We start from the raw sequence: 19,466 nt of genomic DNA, 5'->3' as shown, positions 1-19,466 counted from the left end.
GATTACTGCCATGTTATTGAGTGATTCATTTAAATGCTGTTTAGAAAGCAATTAAACAGGTGCACCTAGTGAATTGGCTGGTGAGTATAAAGAGTAATATCTCGTTCTCAATATCAGCTTGTGTTGGCATATATGTTCAAGAAGCTAACCCGAGAAAGAATCTGGAAAATTTTGTCTTAATGCATCCATAAGAACCCTTACTGTTATAAATTAAACTTGCAAAAAGACTCTCAAGTGAGGCAAAATATTAAAGTAGTTGTGTTTTCAGTATGAGAGTGGCCGTTTCTTTTTGATGTCAGGAAATAACGGTTGAAAAGTGTTTCTTGGAAAGAGACAAAACGTGTTGTAACTTTTGCACTTGCTTTTTTGGGGGGGGGGAGGGAAGAGGCTGAGCAGTTTTACAAAGGAAATAGTTTCACTCTTCAGTTGCTATCACATAGGGTGCTATTTTGTCATTTATCCCCACGAAGAAATGTTACATGGGTTCATAAGTGGGGAACTGAAGTGGGGAGCTTCGATTCCTCCAATGCTACTTTCATGTACTCGTGTACTGATTTGTCCATATGCAGAGCATGTGTGTGTATATTATGTTGTTTGTGTTTAACTGTGTCAGAACCGAATATGTTACTTGCCATCAATCCACCATTTCAATGTATATTGTTTTTATAAATTAAAAGAGCAACTGACTGATTGGGGGAATTACGTTCTACTGCCCTGTAAGGGTTGGAAAATTACTATCACACCTAATTATACCATAAGTTCCGACTACGGTTTAAAGCATCCAGGATCCTGTGGTGAGAAAAGCACCTGCAAAGCATAATTTCACAGATTCTCTAACCGTTGTGGGTTTTAAATTCCTGTGATGCTAATGCACTGTGATTTTATTTTATTTTTTCAAGTTAAGATACATTGACAGGTAGGCTCATCTGGTATTTACATTTTATATGCTACAAATGCATATGAAGAAAAATTACAGACAAATATATGGAACTTTTACAGGGGAGTTATTTTTCAATGGCATCATGTCATAAAACACCAATTAAACAAAAATGCCAATGACATTTTAACCGGCAGCACAATACTTCATAGTCTACGAAAGAGAACTAGAGCCGCAAAACAAAACAAGAGAAAAAACTAATTCTGACTTTTGATCTCAGAAGATTAAATAAAAAAATTAATTCTAATAGACATGTTAGCTTTATATTAAGAAATAAAATCTGTGCAATTGCAATGTTTTCAATGGCAAAAGCAAATGCAAATGCATTTTCTTTTCTTTCTTTCTTTTTTTTAATAAAAAAGTTAATTCTTTATGTCCAACGTGAAAGGGGCAGTTTTTTCAGTTTTTCTGAAATTATTTTAAACTAGTGTGTCATCCAATTGTTAAAGGATCTTACAAAAAAATAGATATGGTTGTTTTGACCCATTTTAAAACAGACTACAAAACCTCAAAAAGCTGACATGCAGAAGGCGCCAGCATGACAGGAAATGAAGTTATAAAATCGGCTATCGGGCGGGTTCATCAGGCAGTTGGACATAACACATCCACCACCAACCACAAACAAATCTCACTCCATCAGGATGATGCACATGTGGATTGTTTTGATTTTTCTTGATCAAGGAGGTAAGTACTATTCACGCTATTCGGCTAAAATTTTCTCTTCGTTTTAATGCAAAAACAGCATTTTAAGCTTATGTTTTTATGTAGAATATTTTGTTGTCCCATTTATGTCTCATTTATGAGATGGTCTTTGAGTATAGAAAACTTTTCTGCTGAAATATTGTCACATGTACGGGGATAAATTTGCAATGAAAACTGTTTTTACCCATTATTAACGATAGTTATTTTTACATTATGCAGATTCACTGATTTCAGTGACCACAGGCCAACTAGGTGAACCTGTAACCTTTACTTGTTGGCTTTCTAATTCGGACTACAGTAACACTCGAGTAAAGTGGTACAAACAGAGTAATGGAGATACTCTAAGATTGATAACAACCCTGATGAAGGCAACTACCCACCCAATATTTGAGCAAGGGTTTTCTTCCTCACGGTTTGCTGCAAACTATACCACATTCACGAGCACGTTAACTATCCTCAAAACTTTTGAAGAAGATGAAGCCCTGTATCACTGTGCGGTATCTACCTGGAATACAGATGAGTGGTCTGGGACTTATTTGTCTTTGAAAGGTAATGCATTTTTATAAGATTCATTGCATGTCTGAAAGAGGCAATTTCTCAAACAATTTCTCAACTTATTTTTACTCTCACATTTTCTAGACGTAAATACAAGATCATCAAACTACAGTGTTGTTCAGTGGCCAACAGTATCTGCCCCACTTCAGCCTGGGGACTCTGTTACCCTCCAGTGTTCAGTCCTACCTCATTCCCAGAAAGGATCCTGTCCAAGTGAACGCAGGGTGTCCTGGTTTGGAGTCAGAAAAGACACTTTCCTTGGAAGCATCATCTACACAAATGAAAATGCACCTTACAATTGTGACAAGAACCCTGACACATCATCAGATTCAAAAAGTTGTGTTTATCACTTCTCAAAGAACGTCAGCTCTGATGACAGTGGGACTTACTACTGTGCGCTGGCCGTGTGTGGGGAGATTATATTTGGAAATGGAACCAAACTTGAAATTGAAGTCAAAGGTAAGAGTATGATAGTTAATAAACTCAAATTAATTTCTGTGGATTATATATATATATTTATGTATGTATTACATAATTGTTTTCAATCACTGTTAAATAAAAGTCGTTTTTACGGGTTATATTTTTATGTGTAAGATGGCTACAGATGGCCAAATTATGGCCTGCTTCTGAGTTGTTCTCTTGTGGCTGTAAGTGGGCTTGCCATTGTTATTACCATCATCAGGACAAAAGGGGATTTCTGGAACGGTAAGACAGCATACATTTTCACGACTAAATTTGAAAGTATTGTAATAAAGCTTTGGTATTTGTTTATTATATTTTTATTTTACCTGTGAATTTTCCTCTTGTATTTTACAGCTGATAATTGTCCACAAGGAAAGGTTGAAAAGCAGAAACTAAAGGTAATATTTTCAAAAAACATATATTATTTACTGACATACTTATATCCGTTTCCTTGCTAAACTATATGATTTGGGTTTCCGCTGATTCATAACAATTCACTAATTTGTGCCTTGTCAGCTCAGTTCAAATGTATTTAATCAAGGACAGCACATTAAACAATGTTGCATGTTAACAACAGAGTAACCATCGTTTTGTACATCGGTTTTCTAGGCACAGTCTAATTTGCAAACCTAGTCCTTGGTTGGACCTTTTTTTTTTTTTAGAGTGAAATTTAAATAACTTTTTAATCTTCACAATGATATTATTAAAATGATCACTACTAATGTGTGTGTCTTTAGTAGTTTCATTGGTTTTATGTCTGTCCATCTGTTTCAAGATATGATGTATCGGTTATTGGTGTGAATTCTATAAAGTTGAATAAATGGCACTATTTAAATCTATCACTGAAATGAAAAAGTGGTGATTTTTTTACAGAGAGAAGAGGACACACTGATTTACTCTACTGCCATCTTTAGAATAATAAAAAATACAAGTCAAGAAGGAAAAGATGCAAAAGCAGTAAAGAAGGAGAAGATCTATGGTTCTCTAAAACCATTCGGACTGTAATAACAAGTCAATGCTGAGCCTCTTTTTAGTCACCATGAAGCACATAGGTGGAGCAGGAGGCCCTATACAGCCCTACTATCTCTCGTGACCATTAATACCACTAACTTTCAGTGCTGTCTTTTGTTTTTTAAAAACCTTTTTCTGGCAGTAGTGGCCTTTATTTCACAGCAATCTGACAGGACAGGGGAAAGGAGGACGACCGCATCAGTGTCTGCAGCCTCTGAATACGGGGAGCCCAATATAGCAATTGTGCCACATGAAGTATAGCTCTACGTAATGAAATTTTAAATATAAAATAAATTAAGTAAAACACATCAAAACACTTAAATACACATTGTACTAGTCTGATTAAAATACTGATCTGTTAAGGCGAGCAGAGTTAGCTTTTGAAATCAAGGCAGTCTCAAACTGAATATTTTAAAAGATCCATTCTTATAAAACTGATAGAGGAGAATGAGCCAATTGTGAAAGTAGCAAGTAAATGGATCAGATACTGATAGCCCTGTTTCCTGACTTGTCTTCATGTTTTTTTTTTTTTTGGTTGGTTGTTTTTCAGATTTAGTAAAGTGAAACCATAAAGAAGAAAGCTTCTGCTCCCTGTGTGTCATTAAAGTGTTAAAATAAAATTTTATCAAAGTTTGCATGTTACTTTTTTATGCATTGAATGAACCATATACACTAAGGTTACTATTTACACTGACTGATTGTATTTGGAATTAAATTTTAATAAACAAAAGATATTTGTAATTTATGTCCAGCTTTTTCAGACATTTTATCCAATATATTAAAAAAATGTCCCTCTTATCAAAAAGTTCAGTGCATAAAATCAGGATCGGCAAAGCCCAGCATGACACCTTAGGTTCTTTCCCCAACTTCTCTATAGAAAAATAGAATATATTTGTTTTTACTTGCATCTGATAATATTAAACAATAATATAAAGATGTAAATGCATGAATGATGTTTTTTATTTAGTGTGTTATTGGTCTGAGGAGATTTAACAACAGATTCATACAAGATGCAACTGATCTATTTTCAAATATTCCAGTAATACCCAAAGGATTTTTGAACAGTTACCACTGCAAGTTTTCATGCACAATATTACCCATTTTGGGGTTTGACAACATAATTACTATACTATGGGAAATGGGTAAAATACGATTGTTCACACAAACACATCAACTATCACTTTGTAGTGAAAAACAAAGGATCTTTTTAAATGTATGCCAAAATTTACATATTTTATATTTTACAGTAAAAAGTACAAATGACTCGATTTTATTGTGAACCCTTTATTGTGAACATTTCTGTACAAAGACATTTTATATTTAAACATATAAGAAATGTTTGCAAAAAGCAAAACTTAAATAGTCAAATCTACAAAACTTCAAAACCAACAAATTCACATTGCAAGCATGTTGTGTCCAAGCTCTACACACACACAGGTCCTGCTCTAAGACATTTCATGCAGTGTGGGATGACCTCCTCTCACACCTGAGTACACACACTCTGGTGGTGATTCTATCCTCTTCTTCACGCCTTTTGTCTTCCTTGTGGCGAAATTAAGAGCTACATAATTGGCTTCATCTCCACGAGCGCCCTGCAAATAATAATTTAATATTATTTACTATTAATGTGCACGTCTGGCTACAGGTAAGTTTTCAAACTTCGTCAATTCATACCCTTAAATTGGGTATTGCCATTTTGTCTTTTCCTATGTCTTTTGCGTTAGTTTTGCTACAACTGCTTTTCAACCAATCTAACATATTATTTAATTCATTTAACATTTTTTTTTGTTCTGATCTCTGTTTGGGCTTGATGGCTTGAAATATCATCTGGATGTATCATAATATCTAGATGGTACATAATATCTTCTACCATAGTACCATATTAAAGCAAAAGTAAATTACTTGGATGTTATTTATTGAACTAATAAATGCACATTTTGTAGAAGCAGAGCAGAGTACATTATAGAAATCACTGATCTTTAACAGGAACAAACTCTTGCTTGGTCGATGCAAATCAACGCACGGTGAACAAAACTGTTTAATAACAACTACAATTAAAAACAACTAGAACTGTGAAGGTACAAAATGACAAATACGTGCAAACCAATTTTCTGTACTTTCATTCATTCATTGTTATTTATAATCCCATCTCACTAGCTCACCATAAAGTTTACAATTAAAATCAATCAATAATATATGCCTTAATTGTTCGGTAATTAGAAAGTTACCCAACAATTATAAAGAAAATGTAAAATATTTTATAATAGCTGTAAATTTGACAAGCCAGCTGTACCAGACAGGGATGTGAGAATTCTGCTGAATCTGGAAAAATGACAGTAAATGTTTTTTGTTTTTTTTTTATTTGGTGCGATGTGGCAATAAGAGACTTACTGTGTCTGTTGCCTGGTTCCTCGATGACTTGCGTCGTCCTGATGGCCCTGTATCGGCCCCTGTCAACAAAACGTAAAGCTGTCAGGAAAAGCTGAAGTTAAAACTTATATATGTGCAAAATCTGCCTTTTATTACTAAACTGGCATTGTAGGATTTATTGCAAAATCAGAATTCTGTTTTTATAATAAAAGAAGACAACTGCTTTTAATGCAAAAAAAAAAAAATAATACAATAAACTTTTGTAATAAACTGAATGAATGGTGGTTTTTCTATATGTATATTATATGCATATTTGCATGATTTTAGCTGCAACAATAGTTTCTCACATATTTCTCTATTTAAAAACAACACAAGAACCACACCACAACAAAACAGAGGAATACATGCTGAAATCTAAATGTAGTTACCATTCTTCTTTTACCATCTATCCTTATCTGTCTGGACAAATAGAGGTAGATATATAGATATAGATAAAATTATTATTGTCCTTTCTTATGTATGTATATGTAAGTACAAGATTGAGCTGAAGCTATTTTGGACTGCTCCAGTAGTCGCTGGCTTACATTGTTGAATGCTAAAACTAGATCTTTACATGTGCTATGAATGATTCATGAAAACCACATTATGCTAGATCTATATTTACAAGTGCAGAGGAACATATAAATGAAACCGTGGCATTTAAGCAATATATACATGTGCACCAAAGGAAGAATGAATTTTTTTTATTAAAATGTACAACTGGTTTTTAGATGCAACAGATGTGGTCTAAAATCCATCTTTTGCCATGAAACAGGAAGGATCATAATTTATAAAACCCAGGAGAATTTATTTCAACAGGTACCTTTAGCCAAATGCAATGGATGTGCTGTCAAACATTGCTGCTTTCAATAGATTGCAGTACAAAACCTCAGTCTGTGTTGAACCGTCAAATAAATAGTTCATTTTCAGTTGCAAATTCAGTTACTAAGTCTATCATACTTGTAAATTCAAATGTTTCCCTTCTCTAAAATTTTACAAATATTCTGTACACATTTAACACTTAGAACCTGCTGATTTTCTACTTATATCAAAGAGAAAAAAGTAGGAATTAGAAAGAATTAGAAACTCATGCTAAACCTGATCCACTACAGTTGCGTTTCTTAAAGGAAAAATACGTTGTTCAGCTATAACTGTGAGAATCTTTGCAGAACCTATCAAAATAGGAAAGAAGAAATTCATGCATAATTTATCATAGAGTGCTGAGTAAAAGCTTGAAATAGATGTGATAGCATACATTTGTATATGTTTAAATGTAAACAAAAAATAATTGAAGATCTCGTGTACCCTTAACTTTGGAACAGTTCTGTATGTCAAACCCACCTTCACAATGTCCAACAACTGTTAGTTTTATGTAGACAATAAGAGCAACGATTAGAGTCACGCAGCACGCCAACAGCACACTAAGTACAAGAACAGGTGGACTGAGATGTGAACCTGAGGGAACAAAAAAGTCAAAGAAGAGACTTTTAGTTGTGTATTGATTAATAAGAATGACAGCGAGTTACTACAAACACTGAGATCAAATGGTTCATGTTTAATGTTCAGTAATTAAGTAAGTTGAGTAAGTTAAGCTGGATATAAATACATCATATTGGTTAAGTGTGAAATTATGAAATGAATAAAAAAGGAAAATTGTGTATTTGTCCTAGGTACTTGGTGTTTGTTTTAAACCAAATAAAGCTAATTTAGTTTGACCCAGCAGAAACATGGTTGAGAAAAAACAATTCAGTAAAAAAAAGTTTCAGCTCCCGATAATCTAAATAATCAACTTGTGCTTTTTTGTTTGTTTCAGATGAACGATATTAATGGTAAACACCAAAATGTTATATACTCTATATCTATTTCAAAGAAAATTTGCATTTTCATAAAACAACTTTTAGCTATTTATTGACTGACGATCAATAATTTGTACGTAACATAAGTGTTATGTAGTCTCACTATGAAAACAGTACTTTTTGAAAAAGAAATAGAATTTATTATACATACTCGTCTCTACTTTAGTTCCTTTTCCAAACAGGATCTTCCCACATGTGAGCACAGCGCAGTAATATATTCCAGTATCTGAGGACGTCTGTATAGTTTTTGACAGCTGGTAGTCACAGCTCCTTTGCTGAGCATCACAGCTGCTTTTGTTAGTGTAAATAAAGCTTGAATGGGAGGCTCCGAATCCGACTCTGAACCAGTACACATTGTTTTTAGCTGGACATTGACCAGAGTTTACAGAAGTGCTGGACAGAAGAGAACAGCGGAGATTAACTGTGTCCCCGTCCTGGACTGATGTTGTCTCTGGGGTTTGTTTGACATGAGTCAGTGTTGGACTGTTATGATCTAGGATTCAGTAAAAAATAAATAGATTGTTAATAAAGACTATTACCTGAAAATCTTGTCTGATCTCTTTGAATAATAACAGAGCTTACCGTTTACGGCCAAGTACATCCCTGCAGCAAAACGCTGAAAATAAGCAGTCCCACCTTGACAGAAATATGTTGCTTCATCCTCTTTACTGATATTCTTGATAGTCAGAGAGCACTGAGAATCCCCCGCTGATAAATTAAAGCGATTGTTGTTAAATTGTTCACTGAGTTTTTGTTCAGTCAAGCTTCCTGAAGAAACTGTCTGGAGCATATGTCCAAGCGGCTGCTTGTACCAGTAGAAGAATTTGCGCTCCGTCTTTGAAAGTGGACAATGCAGAGTAACATTCCCACCAACTTCAACCACTTCCAAAGGAATCTGATGAGGAATGTCATTAGTTTGACTCAGGGCTGAAAAAAGAATGAAGATGATTACAAATGTTAAATAAAGCCCACTGGATAACTTTACAATGCTTAGCTGCATTGAAAAGGAAACTCCTCCACATTTGTGATCTAATAAATATGAACATACTCAATAAAGGCAGTACTTACAAGATATAGCGAGAAAAAACAGAGCAGATAGTATTTTGGCCATTGTGATAAATAAACAAACAAAACGTACAAAAAGAAACACACCAGTCTAACACAACTGATTACTTCCTCACTAAATGAAGTTTTAGCCTCATGATCTTCAATGTGTTCAAAGGACAAATAGTTCTGATTGGCTAAAAAGATAGAAGTGCACTCCCTTCAAAAATAAGCCAATCTATAATTGAATAAAGTAAACAGAGGGGAAAGAATTTTCAGATAATATGAACATCTTTAGAGATTTTGTTATTTTTGATAGAAAACAAAAAGAGAAATAAAGGCACTGCCCGCATTTTCATAAATAATTATGTTAAATATATATAGAAGTTTACACTGAAAATAAACCTCTTAGCACATATATAAGTAATGGTGGTGGCTGTTTGGTATTTATTTTTAAAAGCTTAAAAGGAGGATGTGACTCATCTAGAAAGGGTGAAAAATGTTCATTCTTTTCTAAGGCACTTCACTTCTAATACATCTAATCTTTTGTTCCAAGTTGTTGCCTTCATGGCACCTGGAGGGATGTTGCTCACAGTTGGTCAAATGAACAAAACTGGTGGCCATTTTGTGAAAAACAAACTTCACACTTTTAAGATGATTAACCCTGCGATCGGACCATGATGAGGGTCAGCTTCTCTAAAGCAGAGCTTATGGTTTTCCAACTGCTGCATTAATATACAGCATTTCATCACAAGGTTCTGATATTGGTTGGTACTATATTAAAACTTGTTCAGATCATATTATACAAACCAGAACACAAACCAAGGCAAATATGACACGTGAGGTTCCTCAAGGCTCCATGTTGGGGTGCTCTCATTCACTATTTTTGTGATCCCACTATTTTAGAACATAGAGTATCACATCATCTAACACGCATACTGATGATCGATAGTGTTTTTCAACTTAGCACATGCATGATTCATTTGCAATGTGGACACAGAATGGAATGGTTCTCTGATTGTAGGGAGTGCATACTGCAGAACAACTGTGAGACTGACTACAGTGCTTAGGAAGCGGTGGGTGCAGCAGGGGCTCAAACCAGAACATTTTGCTCAATCAAGACAGTTGGTACAGAGCAATTGGTGCTTTCACAAAAGTCACTAGTCTATTTTATGAAAATAAAAAAAGTCATTAATAGGAACTGAAAAGTTGATAAATATAGCAACAAAGTAGATTACTTGGCAACAGTGCTTTCCCTCATCCTGACCACAACTCCACTGCTCATCTCCACACTTGTCCAAAACTGTCTCTTCACTTTGGTGAAATTTTTCAAAATGAGGGCTGCTGGAGTTATGGTGTTACATTGGATTTAGTTTCACTTTAATCATATAAAAGATAGCATTTCTATTAAAATAAACTTACCATATTAAGTGAGAGCTTTAAAACAAACACCTGCATCCTTTATTAGTTCCACCCTCTGGAGAGGAGCAGATGTTGGTCAAATGTAAATATATGAAGGTCCTAATTCAGTCGGTTTTATCTCTACAGTGTGGAGGAGTGATGATGTGGCTTTGAGAAAAAACGGGTTAACATAATTTAATTTCCAGCTAAACCAAGCTACTCCACAATACAGTATCATGGCATCGTAGTAGGTTTCAGTGTTCATTGAACATTGCAATTTTTTTACAGTGTTTTTGTTGTGTGTAATTTTCAAGGTGCTAGAAAATGTTCAGAAGAAACAAATGGTAACCTGAATGTCACAAAAGGAAAACAAAAACTGTTCGTCAGAGACTCTCTTCTTTAATGTTGGATGTCAAAGGCTGTTACAGAATAATAATAATCATAATGATACATTTTAATTAAAGCATCTTCCAAAACACTCAAAGACATTGTGGCAACAAGATAGAAACAACACAACAATAAATCAACCAACCATGAGAAAATTACATAAATCAAACATTTCAGAAAATGCTTTGAGGAAAGCAATGTACTTTCCTTGACTAATTTAATAATAATAATTATAGAAATACATCTAACTTGTATAGCCATTTTACGACACTCAGGAAAAGCAGACCGTTCAGAAATAGTTTGACCAACAGGGGGCGCTCAGTCTATGTTCAACACATTGGATTTAAAGCACAAGATGATCTAGTAGTCATAAAGTGCAGCAGAAGGAAAACAAGGCGGTAGTTCCAGGGTACATTTTCATTTATGCACCATGGCACTAAAGTCTACTATCTTACTTCTAATGTGCACAATGTATATAATAAGGTCCTAATAATATGTGACGGGATTGTAAAACTAGCTAATTTGACATTTTCTTTGCTTTTATGGAGTGACAAATATTTAAGTTGAACTGGTTGCAGAGATATTTGTCAATTTCATGTCAATTAGGAATCACAACCTGTTTGGTGTGCATGGTTTTACATATTTTGTAGTTTTAAAATGCTTAATTATGTATATACCATGTTTGAACTACTGTTTGCATTGTGAATTAAGAAACTGACAAGCTGGAACTGCTACTACTAAAAAGATACCTAATATGTATCCCATTTCAATATGTTTTACATGCATTCCACCATTTCAACATAAAAGTAGGATGAACAAATATTTAACTTTATATTATATAAATATATATATAAAAAAACTTCAGATAAATGCCTTTTCAACTGTATTTGCTTGTTAAAAATGAAATAATTCAGAAAGAGAGAGAGAGTGTGTCTCATACCTAAAAACAACATCTTGCAAAATTTAGAGCACAAAGTTCCTGTTGTCTTTTTTACAAAGCTGAACACAAAGAAAGCTCACAGGAAATGTTTTGAGTATTTTGTACATGTAGAAGGACAGATATTCTCTTCTCAAAAATTCCAGTCAGTACTTGTTGATAGACGATAATGGCCTCTTTTCTTTCTTCTTGCAGTGTAGAAAAACTCAGTCACCAGGTTCCTATTTGGATCCTTAAAACAATTGTTTCAAGAAATATCAGAACTGGAGACCAAATAATATGGAATATATTTCATATGGCTAAATGGGAATTTTCTAAATATTGCAAAAAAAGAATTGCAAATTTTGTGTAAGCAAATGAATACACTTGAGTGTGAACATGCTTGTGTTACTAACGTGTCATGTTAGCTGATGAAATTAGTAAAAGATATAAAAGTAGAAATATTCTAACTTTAGGTAAACTCAAATGTTTTTATTTATCTTTTTTATTTCTTATTTTATTTTTTTACTAATTCTTAAAGAATTCAGCAGATGTTTTGTGATATTCTACCAGCATAAATTAAAGGTTTTGTAATAAACTAAAAACTGTTTATAAATAACAGAACAATCTTACCTTTAATCTCTGGAGAATATAAGAATTGAAATCACAATCACACAAATACCCAACAGCACACCCAAGACAATGAGAACAGGTTCCACACGTTTACCTTGCAAAAGAGATTAAAAAAAAATTATTAAAGAAATTAATACATATCAGATGTTATTTATTAACATCTGATATGTTAACAGATAACATATCAGTGAAGGCACGCTGCTGTCTGAACAGCGACCCACTCCAGCTGGGGTCCATTAGATTTAGCCAAGGGGCGAGATGTTCCAGCTGACCCCCTAACCCTTAAATTCAATTATTAAATGTGTTTCTGACAAGCAAATTTACTTGCATAAGGAATTGTCAATAAATACATATTTGGTAAATTAAACAGATTTTATTACTAAGATTATGCTAACTATTAATCTATAAAAATCTACATATAAAATGGTGTGTGATTATACTTTTTTTTCCTCATACTGCACATCACAGAATTCAAAGTGATGAAGAAATTAAATATAAAAAAGTAATTTATTTTCAAAAGCAAAAACAATTAACCAATTTTAATATTAGTTTATCTTGGTTGACAGCTGTCTCAGTCCTCAGCCCGACTTGATATCTAGAACAGAATGAAACTGTAACCAAACAACCCAGTTAGTGCTTCAAAGTGCATCTAATTTATTACACATACTTGTCTCTACTTTGGTTCCTTCTCCAAACAGGATCTTTCCACAGGTGACCACAGCGCAGTAATATATTCCAGTATCTGATGACGTCTGTATAGTTTTGGACAGCTGGAAGACACGGCTACTATTACTATCACTGTTCTTCTGAGTGTAAATAAAGCTCAGATGGGATTCTCCAAATCCAGTTCTGAACCAGTACACATGGTAATCAGACAGATTATCACTGGTGTTTTCTCTACTGCTGGAGAGAAGAGAACAGTGGAGATTAGCTGTGTCTCCCTCCTGGACTGATGTTGATTCTGGAGTTTGTCTGACATGAGTCACTGATCGACTTTTGCAATCTAGAGTGCAATAAAAATAAACATATTGTTAGACGATTACATGTAAATCTTGTCTGACATGAAATGATCAGTTTGACGTAAAATAATAGAGCTTACCATTTACGGCCAAGTAGATTCCTGTAGAAAAGCTCTGAAAATAAGCAGTCCCACTTTGACAGAAATATGTTGCTTCATCCTCTTTAATGATATCCTTGATAGTAAGAGAGTACTGAGAATCTCCTGGTGTAAATTTAAAGCGATTGTTGTTAAATTGTTCACTGAATTTCTCTTTGCCTAAAACTAATGAAACAACTATCTGGAGCATATGTCCAAGCGGCTGTCGGTGCCAGTAGAAGAAGTCGCCTGCCTCGTTTGAACGTGGACAATGCAGAGTAACATTCCCACCAACATCAACCACTTTCAAAGGGATCTGATGAGGAACCTCAATAGTTTGAGTCAGAGCTAAAAACAGAGAATTTTTTAAATTAGTAATGAGACACTCTACTCTACTATTAATAGTTTAATTTATTGAACTATTTTATGTAAGGCTGTATACTTACATGCTGCAGTCAGAAGAATCAAAGCAGACAGTTTTCTAATCATTGTGGCAAAATGCATTTTGCAGAACTGACACCTTGCTACCCAAATGACGGTTTACTCACAATATCTTCAAAGTCTGTAGAGTGAAAATTGTTGTGATTGGCTGAAAAGTAGAGTGTGCACTCCCTCTAATGTCCCTCTGATACAATGTCTACATTTTGTTACAGCCTACCTGGGTTTCTCAAACATCCCTTAATGATCAGCGTTATAATGCTCTTTATTCAAATACCAATTGAATATGGTGGTTGATAATGATTTTATGTGCAGGTTTAGTTTTTAACTGTTACAGTTTCTCAACACAATGTGATTTTCTGTCTAAATAAAACTGAAAGATGAGTTGTTAAATTGTAAAGTGATAGCATGTAGTATTTAGATTAATTGATACTGAAAAGAAGATTGATTTATCCTTACATTGAACACTGAAAGTGAAACTGGTAAATTCTTAAGATCAATATAAAGTTTAACCAAAGATTAAAGAGGTTCAGGTAAAGATTCATCATGGAATTGTTGGGTTCAGACTTGAGAAAAACCTGAAAACTTCTATTTCATTTGAGTTGTTGGCAGAGGAATGGGGTTGAGCAGATAGTGAAAAGGGAAAAGGTTTACTTGGCCAGGAGCTATGTTTTGTGTTTGAAGGGTTCTTCCAAATACGCAGCTCAATGAAGGGCTTGGCGACAGAGTTGGGGAAGAAGAGCAAAGGAAATGGACCACCGGGTTCATCTCAAAACATACGAGTGAACATGGAGAAATCCTGAGGGTTGGTCACTGGGTAGTATCATATAGTATAATTAGAGAATAACTCAAATATCATAAAGACGTCTAATGTCACATGGAGACCCTCCTGGGGGTGGATGGATGGATGGATGGATGGATGATGTAATAAGGTTGTTGCAGGTTGCCTGGGAAATACTTTATTGTTGATAGAAACATGCAATGTTTTCACAGTGCACTATTGAACAATGTTAAATCTTTTTGTCAACAATTTTTATACAACAGTTGTTTTTTTATGCCATCATCCAATTCTATGAGAAAAAGTTTGCAGAAAGCATGGTTTGCAACATTTTAGTAGTAAAATCTGCAGCGCTTCAAAACCAACAAATGCACAATATTAATTTGTTGTCAGTCATGTAAGCATGTTGTGTCCAAGCTCTACACACACACAGGTCCTGCTCTAAGACGTTTCACGCAGTGTGGGACGACCTCCTCTCACAGCTGAGTACACACACTCTGGTGGTGATTCTGTTCTCTTCTTCACGCCTTTAGTCTTCCTTGTGGCAAAATTAAGAGCTACATAATTGGCTTCATCTCCACGAGCATCCTGCAAATAATAATTATTTTACGTTACTTATTATAATAATGTACATTATTAATGTTATACTCCGAGCTTCATCAATTCATACCCCCATTTTGAGTAGTGCCATTTTGTCCAATCCTACTTCCACTTTACTTCACACAAACCATTTCAAATGTATGTAGTCACACCATAGAGTGACTTTTCTGTTTTTATTTTTATTTATTTATTTATTTATTTATTTATTTTTGGTGTGTTTAGGTATTTTGTTGAATTATGGCGATAGTGTATCAGTCGGACATGTACTGTAATTTAATTGTACCATAACAGAAATATGCAATTCATTCTGATTTATTTTGGTTCTGATCCTTGTTTGGGCCAGATGATCTGAAATACCATGATCCGTTTCTATGAGAAAAAGTCCGTAATGTTGAGATCCGTAATGTCAGTGAATGACCCAGATGTTATATTGAACTAATAATGAACATTTTGCAGTAGCACAGCATGGATGCATTCTATAAATCATTGATTCTTGATCAATACAAATCCCAAGGTAGGAAACACCCAAAAACATCAGGTGAGAAGCAACCAAAACTATAAAGGTACAAAATGGCAAAGGTGTGCAGTAACCAATCCTCTGTAGTAACCCAAAGTTTTTTGTTTTTTTTATAACACTGTCACACTTGCTCACGATGAAGTTTACAATCAAAATGAGTCAGTAATACCCTCATTGTGGTATATAGACTAATTGTACAACTTAATACCATTAGGAAGAAAATATTAAATATTTTTAACTAACTGTAAATTTGACACATCATCTGTCACAGACAGGAAAGCCTGAACTGTCCTGAAAAAAATTACAATAAATGCATTCTTCTTTAAATTTGGTGCAATGTGGCAATCAGACTTACTGTGTCACTTGGTTGGTTTCCCAATGTCTTCTGTTGTCCAGACGAGCCTGTAGCAGAAATAAAGCTGTCAGAATACACTAAAATTAAAACTAAGAATCCCTAAATTGTACAAAATCAGCCATTCATCAGAATTTATCGCAAAAGTAATGTTCTATGAATGTACAAGTTAATGTTTTTTTTTCTGTTTTTCTTTTTGGCTTTGTACAATTTTATCTGTAGCAAATCACTCTTTCAGTTTTCCAAATTATATTAATGTGATTATAAAAAGACATGCGTACACGTATGCAGGCACACACTTACACACACACTCACACATGCACACACACACATACATATGAAACAGGAAGGTTCATAATTAAAATCTATCTAGCAAAACGCAATATATGTGCACACGCTGTGAAACATTGCTGCCCTCAACATTAGACTCAGGTACTAAACCCATGTATTCTACCACAAGGAAAATAGGTTGCAAATTCAGTTGCAAAGACTATCAGATCTCTAAATATAAATATTTCCCTTCTCTAAAGCTTCACAATATTCTAAACCTACTTAACACTAATGCAGCCATTGATTTTCTGATCATAGTTTTTATCATAGAGAGAATCAGGTCAGGCTAAATCACATTCACCTTTCTTAAAGGAAAAAGAATGTCAGCTTTAACTGTCAAATAGAAAATTTACATTGTATCAAAAAGATTGCACAAGTTCATAAAATAGGAGAGAAGAAATTAATACATATGTCATGCTGAAAAGACACTTGAAATGGTTCTAGTAGTATATGAATTTGAATATGCTTGAATTTAAACGAACCTTGAATACCCTGATAGAAATAACTCAAAATCTTATATACATTTGTTTCTGGAAGAATTCTGTATTTGACAAACCTACCTTTAAAATATCCAAAACGTTTTTGTTTTATGTAGACAATAAGAGAAATAATTAGCGTCACACAGCACGCCAACAGCACACTAAGTACAATAACAGGTGGATTGAATTTTGAACCTGAAGGAACAAAAAAGACAAAGAAGATACTTTTAGTAGTATACTGTATGTATTAGTAATAATTACACTGAGTTATTTCAAACACTCTGAGATCAAATGGTTCAAAATTAATGTTCAGTTAACTAAATGAAGCAAATTAAGTTAGCCATAAATACATCATATCAGCGAGGTGTGAAGTCATTAGTAGACAAGAGTAAAAAATTATTTGTCCTGAGCATTTTGTTTTTACTTTCAACCAATAAAACAAATTCTAGTACGATTAAGAAGTAATTTTACTATAGGCAGGGATGCAAGAAAAAACTTGTTTTTGGAAACAAATTTTGTGAGACGTTTAGCAAGAAATTGTCTGCATCAGATAATCTAAATAATCAACTTTTCCTTTTCAGATGAACTATCTGTATTTTAAAATGTTACCTACTGTATCATCTTTCAAAAAATAGGTCTTTCTAAATCATAATCAATTTTGAAGTGTTTATTAATTGAAACCTTTAATAATTTAAGCATTTAGCAGTTAAGACACTTTTTTGAACGTTACCTCAAAATGCGTTTGTTTGATTATACATACTCATCTCTACTTTGGTTCCTTCTCCAAACAGGATCTTTCCACATGTGACCACAGCACAGTAATATATTCCAGTATCTGAGGAGTTCTGTATAGTTTTGGACAGCTGGAAGACACGGCTACTATTACTATCACTGTTCTTCTGAGTGTAAATAAAGCTCAGACGGGATTCTCCAAATCCAGTTCTGAACCAGTACACATGGTAATCAGACAGATTATCACTGGTGTTTTCTCTACTGCTGGAGAGAAGAGAACAGTGGAGATTAGCTGTGTCTCCCTCCTTGACTGATGTTGATTCTGGAGTTTGTCTGACATGAGTCACTGTTCGACTTTTACAATCTAGAGTGCAATAAAAATAAACAAACTGTTAGACGATTACATGTAAATCTTGTCTGACCTAAGAGTAGATGTATGTTGTAACATAACAGAGCTTACCGTTTACTGCCAAGTAGATTCCTGTAGAAAAGCTCTGAAAATAAGCAGTCCCACTTTGACAGAAATATGTTGCTTCATCCTCTTTAATGATATCCTTAATAGTAAGAGAGTACTGAGAATCTCCTGGTGTAAATTTAAAGCGATTATTGTTAAATTGTTCACTGAATTTCTCTTTGCCTAAAACTAATGAAACAACTATCTGGAGCATATGTCCAAGCGGCTGTCGGTGCCAGTAGAAGAAGTCGCCTGCCTCGTTTGAACGTGGACAATGCAGAGTAACATTCCCACCAACATCAACCACTTTCAAAGGGATCTGATGAGGAACCTCATTAGTTTGAGTCAGAGCTAAAAATAGAGAGAGAACAAGATAATTATTAAAACTGTTAGATAAATCCAATCACTTAGTTTCACAAAGCTTAACTCAAATGAACAAATGCATTCCTCTTTACATTTTCTATCAATTATGAACAAAATGAATAAAAGTGGTACTTACAAGCTATAGTGAGAACAACCAGAGCAGACAGTCTTTTGGTCATTGTGGCACCAAAAAACAAACAAAAAAACAATAGTCTAGCACTGACGAATCCTTCCTCTCTAAGTGAAGGTTTAGTCTCAGGTCTTCAATATGTTCAAGGGGCAAATTGTTCTGATTGGTTGAAAAGTTAGAAGTGCACTCCCTCGGAAAATAAGCCAATCCATGACTGAATTTAGTAAAACTGAGGTGAAACATTTTTTAAAAAAAAAACATAAAACATCCTAAGCAATTTGTGAATTTTGATAGAAAATTAAAAGACACATTTAAAGCACTACCCAAGTTTCTATCAAAAATTATTTTAATAGATTTTATTTTCAGTAGATTACAAAGTAGTCTGACATTTACTCTGAAAATAAACCTATTACAAGAATCTTGTTAATTATTTTTGCCATAATGTACCTCAAATATTTTCATAACAAAGCAAAAATGTATGTCATTTTTTATATGAACATAACTTCTTGACATCTAAATAAACTTTATGTTCATATGCCAATGGCTCTTTTGCTGTTGATTTTAAAAATGGAGCTTAGAAAGAGAAAGAAACTCACATCTAACAAGGTTACAAAAGTAATTTTTAGAACTAATCCCTGACTTTTTAAGGCCGTTCACTCTCAGTACATCAAATCTCTTGTTTCATTAAAGGAGTTGCCTTCATAGAATCTGGAAATTGTTCACAGCTGGTCACATCAACAAAACTGGTGGGCATTTCACAAAAAAAGACACATATAAGATGATTAACCCTGCCGACAAACCGCGATGAGCATTAACTCCTCTAATAAGCTTGGAGGTTATGATTCTCAAAAGCTTCTTTAATGTCCAGTAATTGATTACACCAT

The 19,466-nt window shown here is 34.1% G+C and overlaps 3 protein-coding genes and 1 long non-coding RNA gene across 4 annotated transcripts; 1 reads left to right on the top strand and 3 right to left on the bottom strand.

Annotated features, from left to right (window-relative positions):
• Nucleotides 1–1,445: 1,445 nt before the first annotated feature.
• LOC106955862 (uncharacterized) lies at nucleotides 1,446–4,300 on the top strand. Its single transcript, XM_015046289.1, has 6 exons — nucleotides 1,446–1,621; nucleotides 1,859–2,188; nucleotides 2,279–2,653; nucleotides 2,789–2,899; nucleotides 3,011–3,054; nucleotides 3,530–4,300. Exons 1-6 carry the CDS (start codon nucleotides 1,579–1,581, stop codon nucleotides 3,659–3,661), a joined length of 1,035 nt encoding a protein of 344 aa, XP_014901775.1. The 5' UTR covers nucleotides 1,446–1,578; the 3' UTR covers nucleotides 3,662–4,300.
• A 791-nt stretch (nucleotides 4,301–5,091) lies between these two features.
• Nucleotides 5,092–7,518, bottom strand: LOC106955864 (uncharacterized). The gene is made up of 3 exons (XR_001426663.1): nucleotides 7,418–7,518; nucleotides 6,059–6,117; nucleotides 5,092–5,259 (listed from the first exon to the last, which is right to left on the bottom strand). It is a non-coding gene; the product is annotated as an uncharacterized LOC106955864 (long non-coding RNA).
• A 503-nt stretch (nucleotides 7,519–8,021) lies between these two features.
• Nucleotides 8,022–8,936, bottom strand: LOC106955847 (uncharacterized). Its single transcript, XM_015046271.1, has 2 exons — nucleotides 8,515–8,936; nucleotides 8,022–8,425 (listed from the first exon to the last, which is right to left on the bottom strand). Exons 1-2 carry the CDS (start codon nucleotides 8,930–8,932, stop codon nucleotides 8,022–8,024), a joined length of 822 nt encoding a protein of 273 aa, XP_014901757.1. The 5' UTR covers nucleotides 8,933–8,936.
• Nucleotides 8,937–12,208: 3,272 nt separating this feature from the next.
• On the bottom strand, nucleotides 12,209–18,716 carry LOC106955863 (uncharacterized). Its single transcript, XM_015046291.1, has 8 exons — nucleotides 18,589–18,716; nucleotides 18,096–18,440; nucleotides 17,664–17,999; nucleotides 16,985–17,098; nucleotides 16,098–16,144; nucleotides 13,413–15,213; nucleotides 12,981–13,316; nucleotides 12,209–12,407 (listed from the first exon to the last, which is right to left on the bottom strand). Exons 1-6 carry the CDS (start codon nucleotides 18,629–18,631, stop codon nucleotides 15,067–15,069), a joined length of 1,032 nt encoding a protein of 343 aa, XP_014901777.1. The 5' UTR covers nucleotides 18,632–18,716; the 3' UTR covers nucleotides 12,209–12,407; nucleotides 12,981–13,316; nucleotides 13,413–15,066.
• Between the last annotated feature and the right edge of the window lie 750 nt (nucleotides 18,717–19,466).

Source organism: Poecilia latipinna, unplaced genomic scaffold, assembly GCF_001443285.1.
Source record: "Poecilia latipinna isolate Pla-1442-1.1 unplaced genomic scaffold, P_latipinna-1.0 Scaffold771, whole genome shotgun sequence".
Lineage (NCBI taxonomy): Eukaryota > Metazoa > Chordata > Actinopteri > Cyprinodontiformes > Poeciliidae > Poecilia > Poecilia latipinna.
Note: the sequence above shows the minus strand (reverse complement) of the source record. Positions and strands in the feature narration are given on the sequence as shown.